The sequence below is a fragment of the Cryptomeria japonica genome, chromosome 3, assembly GCF_030272615.1.
Source record: "Cryptomeria japonica chromosome 3, Sugi_1.0, whole genome shotgun sequence".
NCBI lineage: Eukaryota > Viridiplantae > Streptophyta > Pinopsida > Cupressales > Cupressaceae > Cryptomeria > Cryptomeria japonica.
The window spans coordinates 73,381,203-73,397,094 of NC_081407.1; the positions used below are offsets into that span (position 1 = coordinate 73,381,203).

At 40.6% G+C, this 15,892-nt stretch overlaps 1 protein-coding gene across 4 annotated transcripts in view; it reads right to left on the reverse strand.

Annotated features, from left to right (window-relative positions):
• The window catches only part of LOC131032357 (protein FATTY ACID EXPORT 1, chloroplastic), a 171,920-nt gene that overhangs the window by 48,895 nt on the left and 107,133 nt on the right, over positions 1-15,892 (reverse strand). For all 4 annotated transcript variants that reach the window (XM_059218066.1, XM_057963306.2, XM_059218065.1 and 1 more), the window contains one exon: positions 9,242-9,288. In XM_059218066.1, the coding sequence (XP_059074049.1) occupies positions 9,242-9,288 (47 nt within the window). The remainder of the gene's footprint in view (positions 1-9,241; positions 9,289-15,892) is intronic.

Sequence of the window (15,892 nt, forward strand, 5' to 3'; positions counted from 1 at the left end):
TGCATTTGGACAATCATGAGGTCTTTAGGAATTACAAAGGGAGTTTCTTTTAATAAAGCTTTGAGTCAGGACGTATTTGCAATGAAGCAAGATTAGCTTATTGAGCTCGCATATTTTTGTCCTCCAGTTATTATATCTTTTCACACTTATAATCTCCGAGTCGTTATGATTTCCAGGCAAAGCTGTGATCAGTGAAAAATCTAAAGTCTGACTTCAGCGCCACCGCAATCCTCAAACCCTAGTGAGCTTGACTGGTCACGAGTCAAGAGAATTGACAGAACTAAAAGCAGTATCAAAAGAAAAGAAAAGAAAATGAGCTAAAAAAGAAATATCAAATTGGCTAAAGGGGAATATACGAGTAACTCCATCGGGGCTATAGACGCCTGGCTGGCAATGGAGCAATGTTCGTGAGCTTGCGGCGATAACCTCGTCGGGACTATGGACGTCTGACTGGTAGTGAGGCTCTATCCAGGATGCTTTTGGAGTCCAGATAAACTACGTAGCTTATCACGGGGGAACCTGGAGATCATGATTGTCTTGTTGAGGGGAATTAATGCATTTGCACACACATGGGTAACTGTGGACTTGATACTTTGTCTCAATTTGATGATCTCTTCTTGTAAGTGTTTCTTAACTCCTGGTTTTGTTGAAGGAGGTTTTCTGAGTTTTCTTCTAGAAAGATTGATTCCCAAATGTTTTTCAACATTTCTCAGTGGTGTCACCAGATGTTGTGACCATTTCACACATCGCCCCATTAAAATGGGGACCCCCTCTTTTTTTTTGCTCGCTTTTTTTGCCTGTTCTTCTCTCTGCTTTTTAGGGTTTTGGGTTAGTAGGTCAGTCGTCTGGACTAGGGTTAAGCCTTAGGGTTTCCGTTTTATAGATTTCAAGCCAGAGTCCAGTCCATTTTTGAGAGCTATTGAGCATCCTCGCGTAAGATGCAATTTTGAAGTAAGATGAATTCGTCAGAGGTCAAGTAAGTTTGTCTAGGTTCAGTCGGAAATTTTGAATGCGAGTCCAAATTTGCCTAAGTGTTAATGAAAGAATTATGGAGTTTTGTCTGATTGAAATTTTTGACCCAATTTTGGAAATTTTAATAATTGATCATAGGCATTTGAAAGGTCTTTTTTTGCCTTGTCAAGTGATTAAAGCCGTAAAATCATGATATTTTGGCCTAAGGAAGCAAGTTCGCTCCTGTCCCTCAGCCAGGGACTAGAGCGAAAATAATATTTTATGCATCCTGGTTATTAATTTGTTTCATTTGTCTTGTGTAGGGTCGCCGGGAGATGCAGTCGAACGCGAATTGAAAGATTTGGAAGATTTTGAGATTCGAAAATGGCAAATTTTGAAGTTTAAGGCCAAATCGCTCCTGTCCCTCAGTCAGGAACCAGGGCGAAATGTCTTGTTTAGACCATTTTGACCTCATTTTGATCAAACTAAAGCATCAAGGACGTGATGGAAGATGGAATAAACGTAATGGAACCCCAAGACTTAGTCGTTTGCTACGAAAAGATGAACATTTGCCCTCAAGGACAAAAATCGCTCCTGTCCCTCACTGAAGGACCGGAGCTTGTTTCTCAAAATTTCGCTGTCCTTGCAGGATCAAGACGATTTTTGGATTGGAAGAGATAAAGGGAGGCATGTTCTTTCCATTGAATATAATTTGAAGTAATTTGCAAGCAAGGAAATGTGCCAGGAACAAAAATCGCTCCTGTCCCTCACTGAAGGACCAGAGCTTGAAATCCAAAATTGCCTTGTCCTTGAGAGATTTGAACGATTTCGCGATTTGAGAAGAACAAAGGAGATACATTTTATCAGTTGAATATAACTTAAAAGTGCTATCGTGAGGAAAATTGGCCCTAGAAGCAAAATCGCTCCTGTCCCTCTCCCAGGGACCAGGGCGAATTTTAATGGTAGCTCTCGTCCCTCTCTCAGGGACCAGAGCGATTTTCCTTATAAGACAAGTTTTGGGCGAGAATCAAGTGAGTGTCAAGTTTGAGGCAAGCAAAGGAGACGTAACGAATCCGTCGAAGATAATTTGAAGATTGCAAAACGCCAAGTGAAGCCCATATTGTCCTAGGCGCTCCTGTCCTCCAGTCAAGGACCAGAGCAATTTCTTTCCTAGACAAGTTTTTTGCCAAGATGAAGCAAATTTCACGTCAAGGATGAGTGAAGGGGAGCATGGCGGATCCATTGAAGATAGTTTTGAAGGTTGGCGAAGCAAGAATGAGCCTACAAGTGCAAGTTCGCTCCTGTCCCTCAGCCAGGGACCAGGGCGAAATCAAGGTTATCTAACATTTCCCTCCAAGTCTAAACCACTCCAAGCCAAGGTACAAGGGGGCAATGATGTTTTGAACGCCTCGAGGAGAAACAAAGTTGCAAAGACCGCAAACAATGATGAAATTACCTAAGTTCGCTCCTGTCCCTCTCCTAGGGACCAGAGCGAAATGTTCAAATGTGTCCAAATTTGAGGTGCCACTCCTATTTCAAACGTTCAAGAAGGAGTAAAGAACATCATTTTACACTGTGAAGACAATTGCAATTTGATATGAACAAGGATTAGCACAAGAAGCAAAAGTTCGCTCCTGTCCTCCAGTCAAGGACCAGGGCGATATTCATTAGACTTGTCATTTCCTTCAAAAACTACGTCAAGGCGAGGTTGCACAAGATCCGAAATGTCTTTGGGAAGATGATAAGCGAAGAACCAAACATCAAAAGGTGACCAATTTGAGCAAAGAGGCAAGTTTGCTCCTGTCCTTCAGTCAAGGACCAGGGCGATATTCACAAAATCAATCATTCTTTCCAAAAGATCACATCAAAGCAAAGTTATACAAGGTTGAAAATGTCATTTGAAAGGTGATGAATGAGAAGTCAAGGTTTAAAGATGACAAATTTGAGCTAGAAACTAAAGATCGCTCCTGTCCTCCAGTCAAGGACCAGGGCGATATTCACTTGAAGGACAAGTTTGCTTTGCAAAGAAGAAGTTTGGCGTGTGTGAAACAAACAAGGAGATCATTGCCTACCTCACGAATCAATTTGACAACTTAGAAGACAAAGGCCAAGGAGTAAATGCAAGATCGCTCCTGTCCCTCAGTCAGGGACCAGGGCGATAATGATCATAAGAGGCATTCATCTACAAAATTGAATAGACCAAGTTCAAGGTTCCTATTTAAATTGCCAATTTCAACGTAGAGGAAGTGATTTTAAACGTAAAAGGCGAGAAATTCAAGAGCAAAGTGCTAAATCGCTCCTGTCCCTCAGTCAGGGACCAGGGCGATGAGGTTTGTACCTCTTTACTTCTCTCATGTTTTGGCGCTAACATCATTTTCAAATTATTTTAAATGCTAAATTTCGATAAAATGGGCATTTAATAAGTGCGCACAAGACATTTAATTAATTAATTTTGCTTTTAAAAATCGAAACTATTAAAAACAAAGGCATTAAATTAATTAATTATTATTTTAAATAAATAAATTTGGGCGCTTGGGTTTTATTTTCTATATCTTAACAAAAGTCGGCCTTGATTTTTATTTAAAATTTGTTTTAATTGCCTTATTTCCAAAAGTCGGCCTATGGGGATTGAAGAGGTGAGCGCCTATAAAGGAAGGGTGAGTTATTGCATTTTAAAACATCATTCAATAATCCTTTGCATGCGAAATATCAAGAAGACAAGGAGAAGTGCGAAACATCATCAAAGGGAGTGCGAACTTGGTTTGAAGTGGATCAAATTTGCCATCAAGACGTTGGAGGTCCCCAAAAGGTGGTGGAATTGACAAGGAAGGCATTCGCTAGAGGAAGACCACATTGATACTTCAAACTTCGATTTTTTTTTGCCTAGGCGAATTGCCTTATTTTGCATTTTTTAGAGTTATCTCTCAAGTGAGGTATGGTGAAATCTTCCCTTTTTTTGAATTTTTTTTTGAAATGTTGATCGTCATAGTCTTAATTTTAAATTTTGAATTTTGAAATTTTGAATTTCAATAGCTCAATCACATTTAGGAAATGATAACTCAAGGACTTATCATGAAGTTTCCTAAATTTAATCTCTAATCTATAGTTATACATTGCAAAATCTATTTCTTATTATGAAATGTTGTGTAGGTGTTACAATGGCGACCCCGAAGGCGGGAGCATCCACTAGTCGTCCAGTTCTCATGAAGGAAGATCAAAAGAACGAAGAATTGGAGACCAAGATCGTGTCGAAGTGGAGCAACATTGGAGATACCAACTTGGGCAACTTCAGTACGAAGAAGTTTCGAGAGGTCCCTTACATTGGCAAGCCATCACCTGTCGCCAGGAGGATAATTGAAAGTGGCATCATTAAGGCGGCCGGCTTCCCTCCAGCAGTCCAATGCCATGAGTTGATGATCGAGTGTGCTCGCCATTATGATCCACAGTCAAGAACAATCGTGTCCAAGGAGGGAAACACTTTGGCTTATCTTTCAGAGGAAGCTATAAGTGAGGCTTTCCATCTTCCAGAACACAGAGACATGATATACAAAAGCATAGAAGGAGCCAGGTCCATGTACGAAGATGATCCAGATGCTTGCCTGAGCATCATCAACAAGAACTGGTTACTCAACTGGTTACTCAAGAGTCGTCCTCGCCTAAGCAAGATCCCGAACACACCACATAGGATCGATTTCCAGGAGGAGTACAGAGATTTGATTACACTGCTCAACCGAGTCACAGGAGCCCCTCAAGCCTTTTATTTTGAGAAGTGGATGTTCTACTTCATCCAAGTGATAGTTCAGGGAAAAGGAACAATTCATTGGGCTAGAATGATTAGCCATTGCTTGGATGTACAGTTAAGGAGACTGAAGGCTACCAAGTCTTTCCACATGAGTTCATACGTCATATATGCCTTGATCAGGAGCTTTGAGTATGCAGGACTACCTCACAGAGGAGTGATTGGAAGAGGACCCGGCGAGGTCAGAGTTTGTGATTCCTATGTTCACTTGCATCATCCGCCAGGAAGTAACTACAAGTTAGTTAATGATACCTTCACGATGAACATCACAAGGACGTTGCAAGGCGGGATTCACAATAGGCTATCACAGGATGCACAAGAGCTAGTAAAGAGGTACGGTGCTTGGTTCATCCAATTTCCGAAATTTACATATATTAGAGTTCATGGATGTCCTTCACCTCCATACATGTTGCCGAGATATCCCACAGACAGAATTGTGTTACTTGAGGTAACAAGACAATTGGCAGCTTATGCGAAGGCGTTCAGACACAGACATGGGAATGGAGTTCCTGTACCTATCATATTAGGTAATTCAGTTGAGGTATGTCCTAATGCTCTAGCCATGGATGATGCAGAGAAGGAGTTAGCTTTGTATTCTTTTTCATTCTTTGCCTAGAGAGAGCTTTGATCCATATGGATATATAGAAGAGACAGTCGGTAGAAAATATAAGCATGAGTTTCAGATAGAAGATTTTATGATGAATCTCTTAGATGATCTTGAAGTGAAAAGAAAGATGCATTCTAGATTGCCTTTGGATTTCATCAGGAAATGCAAGATTTACAGAGTGGCCGACCAAGCTCAGGACAATGGCAGACATCTCCAATCATCCTATGATCGAGAAAGCAAATCAGTGAGGTTGGATTGGAATGAGCCCGAGGTTGTGGATCTAGATACTTTGATGGGTCCAGTCTTGTCTTGTACTCGCAGATGGGTTGATGTGCAGCATCAGAAGTTGACAGAGCAAGGCATAGCTATGACTTTCACCTTGGAGGAGAGACCAGCTGAAGGTGGAGCAAGTGTAAGTGAAGGTAATCCTAATTCCAGAAATGCAAGCGAAGGCAACCTTCGAAGCGCAAGTGAAAGCAATCTCCATCCAAGAGGCTCGAAGAGGAAAGAGAGACCTGAGAAAAGAGAATCTTCCAAGAAGAAGCAAGAGGCCAACCGAGATCGTTCATCCGGCACATCTTCTCGACAAGAGAAGAGGACATTTGAGATAGAGGAGTCTATGGAATCAATGGTACAAAACGATAAAGAAGGACAAGCACCTCAAAGGTCACCAACTGGATCTCTCCAAGATAATGAGTTGCATGAAGATAAAGAAGATAACGAAGTAACATCTCCTCCCAGAGAAGAAGAAATATTGCCTAAGGAGATTCAGGTTAAAGAAACAAGATCGGCCATCCCAGATTGGTTAAAGGAAAGACTAACAAGGGTGATTGTGATCGAAGACGAGGACAACGTGATTGATTTAGAGAGCCTTGTTGGACATTCCCAGGAAGTGACAGAGAAGAGGAAGGCTACTAAGATGTCCAAGATGATTAGAGATGAGACCGGATCCAAAAAATTGCAGATAGCTACACCGGCAGTGGACAAGTATGAAGGTGAGATCCTTGCTGAAGAATATGATGTAGAGACTTTTGAGCTTGGTCCACTCACAGCCGAGCAGACACTAGATGATGCCACCGATTCATTTGAGGCATTGAAAGACAAGCTTAGGGAAGAAATGGATAAAAATAGAAAGCTTGAGAGAGAGAGAGGTGCATGGAGAACATATTTCAGCTATCTCAATCAGCCTTTAGGACGTCAGGATCCAGCAAGATCACCAGTACAGGCACTTCCCCTTCAATCTATTGGTGAGGTAGAGAGAGTCAGGAGTTTGGTCCAGCTTATGAGCTCATGAATTGACAAATCTCATACAGTTGCCATGGAATTTGCAACAAGGATGATGCAGACTATTCACAGGGTTATCCAGGTTCTTGAGATCATCCACAACTTGATGATAACGGTAGCTGCCTTTGCTCATACTAAAGATGTTATCATTCCTGTCTTACAAGTAATTAGACAAACATCAAGGAAGGCCCTAGCGCAGGAAAAGATAATGGATGGAGGACCTCACAGTTTGCTTCAGTGGTCAACCTTACTCCAGATGAAGGAAGTTCTCTTCGAGGACATCAGTACTAGGTGCAATCATGTTGAGGAGGTTATCCACCCGATCCAGGACAGAGTGTTTGAGGTACTACGTACCATTCTTGGCAGGAGGATCGAAGTTGAGACAGATGTGGATTTGCAGGAATTGGAGGAAAGAGTTAAGGTCATCTTTTGCAAGGATGCTAATGTTATCACAGATGAGCAACGGGACCAGATGTTTGCTATCATGCTCCTGATTGAGAAGACTAAAGAACTTGAACCTGGATGGGACGATGCTCTTCTCAAGGCATTTGATCAGGTCATCCACTTAGAAGAAAGAATGAGGAATCTTCCCGAGATTCCAATTGCTGAGATCGAGGGAATCGTATCAAGATTCATTGCATATGCTAAAAAGAAGCATTGGAAAGGGAATAAGATTCTAGATGAGAGGTTGTTATAGATGACATGGCACCTTAATTGTCATTGGTCTATGTCTCCTAGATTTTTGTGCCGAATTTAATATTTGGCTATGCATTTAATATTGTTCAGTAAAAAGGGGGCTATTTGTAATAAACCCTAATTAGGGTTTAGGTGTCATAATCTTGGCCATTGATCTTCTTTTCGATCTGGACCGTTCATTGTAATTGAGGATGCTATATATACCCTCATTTCATTTCATTTTGCAATTAGAAGTTATTAGATATCAGCATTAGAGAATTAGAGAGAGATTAGAAGCAAGTTATTTTGTAGCAAGATTGAGTTTTGAAGAAGGAATTTCAAACAATTGTTGTTCATGATGGCTTTGAGATCAATAAAATATTGAAGTTATGGTGTTTTATTGCAATTCTTATGGTTATCTTCATGGTTGTTCACTTTCTTGAATCATTCTCAATCAAAGTAGCGTTTTAATTTGAAGGACAAAGTGTTGGACTTGATCTTTGGTAGGATTCACTTTCCAAACCACTAGCTTCTTGCTGATTGTAGGAACGCCTTGCGTGGTCAATTGGAGAAACTTGAATCACTTAAACCTTCAATCATTGTTGTATCTTGGATATGTGCCTTCGTGGTAGTGTCCTTGATCCTTGATGAATTAAAAAATCATTTGTTACCTTAGAAGATCGCATCAATTTCAATTGAGTTGTTGTTTTATGGCAATATTGAAGTTGGTAGAATCTTGCCAAGTCTCGTCCACATTGAGTCATTCTTAGGGTTAGATTAGACTAGATCTCTTGCAAACCCTACTCTTTTGATCTTTTTGAGAACTTGTTTAGTTTAGGAAATTCTTCGGAAACGTAAGGCCCCTTGATGACACAGCAATCACAACGACCACTGGTGCTTATCCACACGTAGAGACCCTACTAAAAAGAACATTGGAGTCACCCTAACTGATCCTTCTTGCGATATCTCCAGCAGTTAGAGACTTTATTCAAGAGAGGATAAGATGCCTTTGGGTATTTTATTCTGTGTATGATTGTGTACAAAATACACGTCAACACAACCATAGCCTAACAAACAAGTCTTCTGGTCTGAAGTAAGGGTACGCATACTAAAGTATATGTCAAGCTGTGTAATCCAATTGTCAATTTTTTTCACATCCACATATCATTCATTGGTAGTATTTGGATCTTGACCTTTACCTTGAATAGAGACTTGAGAAACTATTCTCCACCTTGGGTGCTTCCTCTTCCTCATTGGAGCCCTTGTCTTTGCCCAATCTCTCAAAGAGGACTTCCATAAGATTCATGATCTCCATGGACTAAACTAAACTAGCAATTCCATTCTCCATCTTGAATGACCTTGCTTCGATATCTATATAGGCTTCTTCTCCTAACATGCTTCTCAGTTCCTTCTCCAATTCTGGGATTCAATGCTCTTTGCAAAGGTAGAATGTTCTTTCCACTAAATCTAGTTGTAGGCATGAACCTACAAAACACTTACAACACACATCCAAAAGGAATTAACTTGCTCTATTGCCACTTCATCCTTAAACTAGAAAACATATTCTTCAACTAGCTCACCAACTATGGGTAGGAAAAAGTTTCACTTCAATTTAGTAGCATTTATGAGCAATCTTTTAGTCCTTTTTTATCATTCTTTGGATCAGGAAATAATGTCAGTATTTGATTGGACAAAACAGATAAATTACAAACCAAATGAAGCATGGTATCAATTTCCCACTTCTCAAAATATTGGCACGTTAAAGATATACTAGAAGATGTTAATGCTTCAAGTTCAAAGTGATAATCTAAATTTCCAATGCCAGCAGTGAAAGTTTGCAATGCCATTAAAAAATCTAAATAAGAAATTAATCAATATGCTAAAGTGATATGCAACAATAGCCTTAAAAAAGAAATTATACTTACATAATAAAATTCCCGAAGATGCCCAGCCAAAAGAATAAGCGAGAAAGCTGCAAAGGATTAAAGGAAAAACTGTTAAACTCTACTAAGTGATCACTTCATTCTTACATTTCTTAAAACAACTTAGAATTCAAAACAATTTACATGGGAAGGCATTGCAGTTTCTAATTCTAAAATGATTTCATCTATGTTTAACAAATAATTTTGATTGTTTTACAATAGTATATTAAACTTTAAGTAGGTGCAAATCCAGTTAGGCATGAAAATGAAAATAGCATTGCCAAGATTTGAAATCACTCATTTTGTGTTGCCAATCTACACAAGCATACAATATCCAGTGGTGATCCAAATTTACAAAGTGAAAAGTCAACATGTTGTGAGATCCTTCTGCCGCCTTCCTGCCTTATTATAGAAAAGTATCCTTCTATCAAACTCAAACTATATGTTGAACTTGATTTTACTTTCTGTTATTAAACTTAAGTTAGAAACTCATCATATAATAATAGATTACTCTAAAAAGACTCGAAATCAAACCTTATCATCATGTGTTGTTCTATGCTTATTTAAATTGAGATAAGAAAGATAGTAATAGAACCCTGGAAGAGCAATGTGTTGACGTGTCTAAAGTCGCATCGCTGCAAACTCCATCCGGCCAATGCAGAATAGAATGATCTCGCCAAGTATCCTATCCTCTCTTGAGATAAGGAAATCCCTAATGTTGTTTCTTTGATCAATGGGGACGACCTCAAGGTTTTGATTGTCAAGTCTTGATTGTGGGATAACTCAGTGGTTTGATGTGTTTTGTTGGAAACACAAAGGGGACTTACGATGAGATGAATAACTTTCAAGTGAGTTCCCTGAAATTTAACAGTCTCATTATCGGTTGATTTCAGTTGGATTGATACTAATTCAGCTGCACTGTGGGGTTTCTTCTTAGTAAAAAAAAAAGGGGAAAAAAGGGGATAGGGAAAAGAGATACAGAAAATCAGACTAATTAACTAAGATAGCATGTTCAAGAAAAACAGACAGACACCTCCAAATAACTAGATTTAACACTATCATCTATTTAAGCACAATGTTTGTAAGAATCTAGTGCGATCTTCAAGGGAAACTAGATTTTCATGCTATTAAACATAAATTCAGAATTTTAACATTCCTTCACTATTAATAACCAAACTGAGCATGTGAGAGGGTTCAGATTAACCATGCAAAGGGAATGACAATCAGTCAGTCCTTAATGGTATGAACAGCGAGGATTCTATCAAATGTTTATCCTAAAATGCTATTGAAAAAATAAATGACATAACAGAATAATTTAAATGGTGAAGAAGGAGACCATGCACTCACAAAGAAATGAAAACAGCCTTAATTTTCCATTAATCCTGCGTAAATTTCTCCAAAGCTTCAGCAACAATCCTTGAACTTCTTACAAAATAAGGGGAAACCAATCCCTTTAAATAGATTTCCAGAAACAGATGAATGTCCAAGATCTAAACTAAACAAGTGGCCCAAATTCATCTGTACAAAAAGGTACCCATACCCATAAATGGAAGGTAAATATCAGCAACCACCCAAAGGGGAGCAATAACTACCTAAAAAAGGTAATTAAAACCCATCCATAACAATTCAAAAAGTGCACATGCACAGAGTTTAAAGTTTACAATTGACTTGGCAGTCAACTATGAACTTTTGGCCAAAAAGTGCTTTTTCAATTTTAAAAGAAAAATGCATTTTAAGAAAGCACTTTTTCCTTTCCAACTGTAGATTCCTTTGTGATGAATTCGACCTCGTCATGCAGGTACTCTCCCCAGATATCCCGATCGGTTGCACGCTCTACCCGAACATAGTCCTGAAATCTCAGACATAACTCGAATAGTTCGGTCGTCGGCGACATAGGAGGATTAAACATTTTGTAATGAATACCCTGTAGGAGGTTATCTAAATTCTCCAGCTCTTCCCTCCAGTATGCTTGTGATTTTCAAAACATGATATGTCTACTCGCATCCCAGCAACTAAATCTTTATCCTCCACGGAGTAAGTGACCCTGGGATTAAGCCTATCCTCCCACTGTGGTTGCACCTCACTATCTTCCATACTATTTTTCCAACCAGGAACCATGGATTTGAGGATCCTTTCATCAAGATCCTTCACATTTGATAAAGTGTCATCACACTTATCATGCATTTTATTGATATTATCCTTCATGTTGTCCTTCATGCTAAGGGTCCAATACTATTCTCTGAAGGTATTGACACTATAAGGATTTAGAATACTATCAATAGCGGGGATTTGAGAGCAGGTCCAAAATAGAGCCCTAATGAGGGGCAATGCCCTGGCAATCGCCTCATGAGTGTTATAGCATTCCTTCCTTAGCTTACACATTTTGATAATAGTGGATTCCCTATGGAGGGTCGTTTCGCACAAATCCTTGAAGATTTGCTCTCCTCTTTCTTTAATGCTTTGAATCCATTTTCTGATGGCCTTGGCGGTATCTCGTACTCCTTCAAATTCTGTAGTGGTCCTTTGCGCCAATACTGTAGGGGGAATATGGGATTCAGGGGCATTATGCAATGGTCTCAGAAGATGATCAATGTACCCCTCGGCCTGCTCAGCACGAACTCAATACATGTCTTTCTCAACAGTTATCTCTTCGAGTTGCCTGAGCATGTTTTGCACGAGTCCTTGAACTCCTCCCTTTCTTGTTCCTTGGTGGCTCGTCCGATCGGGACGGTTGTGACGCTATAATCAGCCGGTGTAACTTGATCTGTTGGCTTATTGACAAGCGGGGTGGCGATATGGAGGGTACAGTTCCTTTGTTCATCCTTGGTTATTCGAGAATATGCTTTGGGTTTTTTCTTCCCCTTGGACTTGGCTTCATCTATACGCAAGAAAATGTCCTCCAAGTCGATGGGTGGTTTGGTGGCTGCCTTTCGTTAAGCTCGAGCAACTAACCAATCTTGGGGTATAGTCTACCCGGATGCTATGGTTAAATTCCCACTCTGTTCTTTAATGTTTTCAACTGGCTCATTGCATATTTGTAGCTGCTCTGTTACAGGAGGAGTCGAGGAAGTGTCAAGTCCCTTGCTTGCAGCTGAATTCTCTCCTACTTCGCTGAACAACTATCTGGTATCTTCATGTGATGGTTGTTCTTCGGTCCTTTCAGGCTCGCGGGTCTCATCTGTCCTTTGCTCTCCTTCAACAATGGAGTCATCCTTGGCAGTACTATGCAGTTGCAATTCATGGCAACTCCCCTGGGTGGGTTCATGCACCTCAAGCCCTTGAGTGGATGGAATTTCTCCTTCCTCCACTTGATTCTCAGGTTCGGCAGACTCAATGACCTTCACCTCTGTATTTAGCATGTCTTGTGCAAGAGGATCATCAGCTCCGAATGCATCAACATCGCTCTAGGAAGGCGGAGTAGGTATATAATCTAGTTCAATTACATCATCAAATGAACGGAGGTCTTTTGATGATGAAGTGACCTCCGGTCTCCTAGTAGGGATCTTCTCCCTTCTTGTCCTTTTAGATGTTCGAGTCCCTCTGTTGGCTTTAGCCTTCTTCCTTTTTTCGAGCTTTTCAACCTCTTCCTTAGGTGCACTCGAGGTTCCCTCATCTTCGAAGGATTGAGAATCAAGGCTACCCATCATGTGGTAGGTGAATTGGACTCCCTCATGAATCAACCGCTCAATCTGCTAGTGCAACCACTGATTAGTGTACCTCCTTAGGGCTGCCATGACTGCCTCAAAATCAGTGGTTGGATCTTGTGACCAATCGATGCCCGGCAAGAGATGTCTTACTGCCTCAAATTCCCGGACTTGTAAGCAATTTCCAGAATCCCTTAGCTGATCCGAGACCCGATGGTATTCATAGAGTCACATTTGCTACACACTCAGCCTTGAATATTCACGTCGTCGGACCTCGTAGTCATCAGAGCAATTCTTTCAATAATCTTCAACTGATTCCTTTGCTCTGTAGCACCTGTTGTAGGCTCTCTTTGCCAGATTGTCGTGATCAAAGCATTTCCTTGGGAAATGTTCCTATAGGCCATAGGAGGCTAACTCAACAAGGGATTCTTCGGCATGAGCTGGATTCTTCAAATGGACATCAAGGTTACCTATAATCATAGGGAAGGCGAATCCCGACTGCTTCTTGTCTTTGAGTAAACTGTTCACCAAACGTGCCTGCCTTGCAACTTCCAAAAGAACTATTTAGTCAGTTGGATATCGTGGAAGTCGGAATGGAGCGCCTTCGAAGCCAGCTATTCGAATGTAGGAGAATCTTGGGAACTGGATGAACCAGGCATCATACCTCTATACCAAAATAGTAGCTTGCTCTGAGAGCCTTATGTGTAGTCCTCCTTGCATCAGCCTGACCAAGCACATTGTGAAGGCGTCATTGACACGCTCATACTGGCCAACCGCATAGGCAGGGTTGTTCTTTTCCCTCTGAGCTATGTCCTGATAGTGTAATTGTGGATAACAATCATACACCTTCACCTGATTGGGCCCATTCCCAATTTCACCCTTCATGATTAAACCTAGCAGTCGCTGGTTTCAGGCGAACATATAGACTAAATAGGATGTCATGGTAAAGTACTTTTTCTCCTCAAGTTCAACCAACTGGGTATGGATGTTGTCACTTATGATCTGGGCCCAGACGAACTTGGATTTCCCAGCGAAGACCTGCTCTGTAAAGTAAAACATCCACTCTTCAAAGTAGTTAGATTGGGGGAGTCCCATAACCCTGCTGAGCAATGTGACCATATCTCCATGCTCATTGTGAAAGTCGCTTCTGGGGGTCTTTTTCCCAATTCTGATGCTTGGAGGTCTTCTCTCCTTGTACCACTCCTCATTTATCAAAGTTTTGCATTTGGCAGGGTTCATATTATACGCCACTTGCGCTTCATCTATAGTTGTTGCTATGGGGTTGTTCGGGAAGGGGATGTCAAATGCGTCGCCAATGGCTTTAGGAGTGAAGTTAGCGAGGACCATATTCTCAAGGAGTACCAATCTGGTGTTTGGTTGGTAATGTCGGGCAGCCTCTACTACCAGCTCATAATTTTGTACTAACGAGGGAAATCCTACTACCTAGGTGATGCCACTTTCCATCATCCACCTAGGCCTGCCATAGGCGTTAGGGGAGAATACTCTGTCTCTGAAGTCTTGAATATCAATGTGGCCCAGGTCAGTATCACCTACATTTTCCCATACGCTTTGAACTTTCGATTCCCTCAATCCTCCTCTCTGATACTGATATTTCATCTGTTTGACTCTGCGAGGGATGTCTAACTTGGATGCTCGGGACGTTTCGGTTGCACCAGGTGTCTTTGAGGACTCTATCGCAAATTTACGCATCTATCCTGCACAGTCGGATGCGGATTACGAGACGAGATAAAGGAAACAAAACGGGTTAGATAAAAGGGATACGTTAGCACACATGGATCAATTGAAAATCGAATTTTAAAGAAAGCACGATACTTCAGCGAAAGAGCTTGATTAATTTGAACATGACCATTATGAAGCTCTTTGATTACAAATTTACTTATTCGACTGCGGTTCAAGGACTTAGGCGATTTCGACTGCTAAATTTACACTTATACATTTAAGGATCAATTTTCAAAAATGGACGAGTTTAAGATTCCTTAAGTCTGAAAATGCGTTTCTGGTTAACTCCTAGGCACAGACTCTGATTTCAATTGCCTTGCTTGATGCCTTCCGAATGGGAAAAGATGTGGTTTAAGGATTTAATCATTTAATCAATTTTGCACAAACACATCTATCCAATTTTGCATACATTTTAAACAATCTTAAGAGAGACAAAGCAAACTTACCTTGGATGAAATAAATGGTGTCAATCCGCACAATCTGGCCTGCAGGATTGATTTACTTTGAAATCTGAAAAATGCCTCTCTTATGCCCTATGCCTTTGAAAAGACAAATGCACAACTTGCAAATTTGGAATGGGAGAGTTCTGCAATTTCAAATGTTAACGGTTAACTCCCTATTTCTCTTATTTCGCGCCTAGGTTTGGAGGAGAATGCAATTCTGAGGACTTGGATTTAGCAACTTACCTTGGACGGAACTTCAGCAATTTTGACTCTTGCTGCAAGCTCTTTCTTTGCAATTTTAGTGGTAAACTTCGAGGTTATTGCAATTTTTTCAAACCATATACTTTTGTGTTTTCCCTCCTCTCTGGCGTCTTGGGCGTTTTTTCTTCTTAGCAAACTTCAAACCTCTGCGTGATTTTACCTTAAGGCATCTTGGGGCATTTTTTCTTTTGAAAACTATCAAAAAACTTTTCACACTCCTCCGCGATTGCTATGGATTTATGGCGTTTTGCACTTCATGGGGTTTACAAACTTCGCAATTTTAATCCTACGTGAACTTCGACATTTTTTTGGGGGGAGTTCAAACTCTGCGCTCTTTGCCCTAGCCGCCGAACTTGGGCGTTTTATGACTTTTGCAAACTATGAAAACTTCGCACCTTCGCCTTGGTTCACCACTTCAGCATTCTCGAGGGTCCTTTTAAATTTTAACTTAGCAATTTTCTGTATGGCGCAATTTCGGGATTATGACATGGTATCCAAACATTGAAATTGCGCACTTTAACGCCTTCTAGTCGCCTAACTTTGGCGTTTAGGGAGGTTTTGCAAGT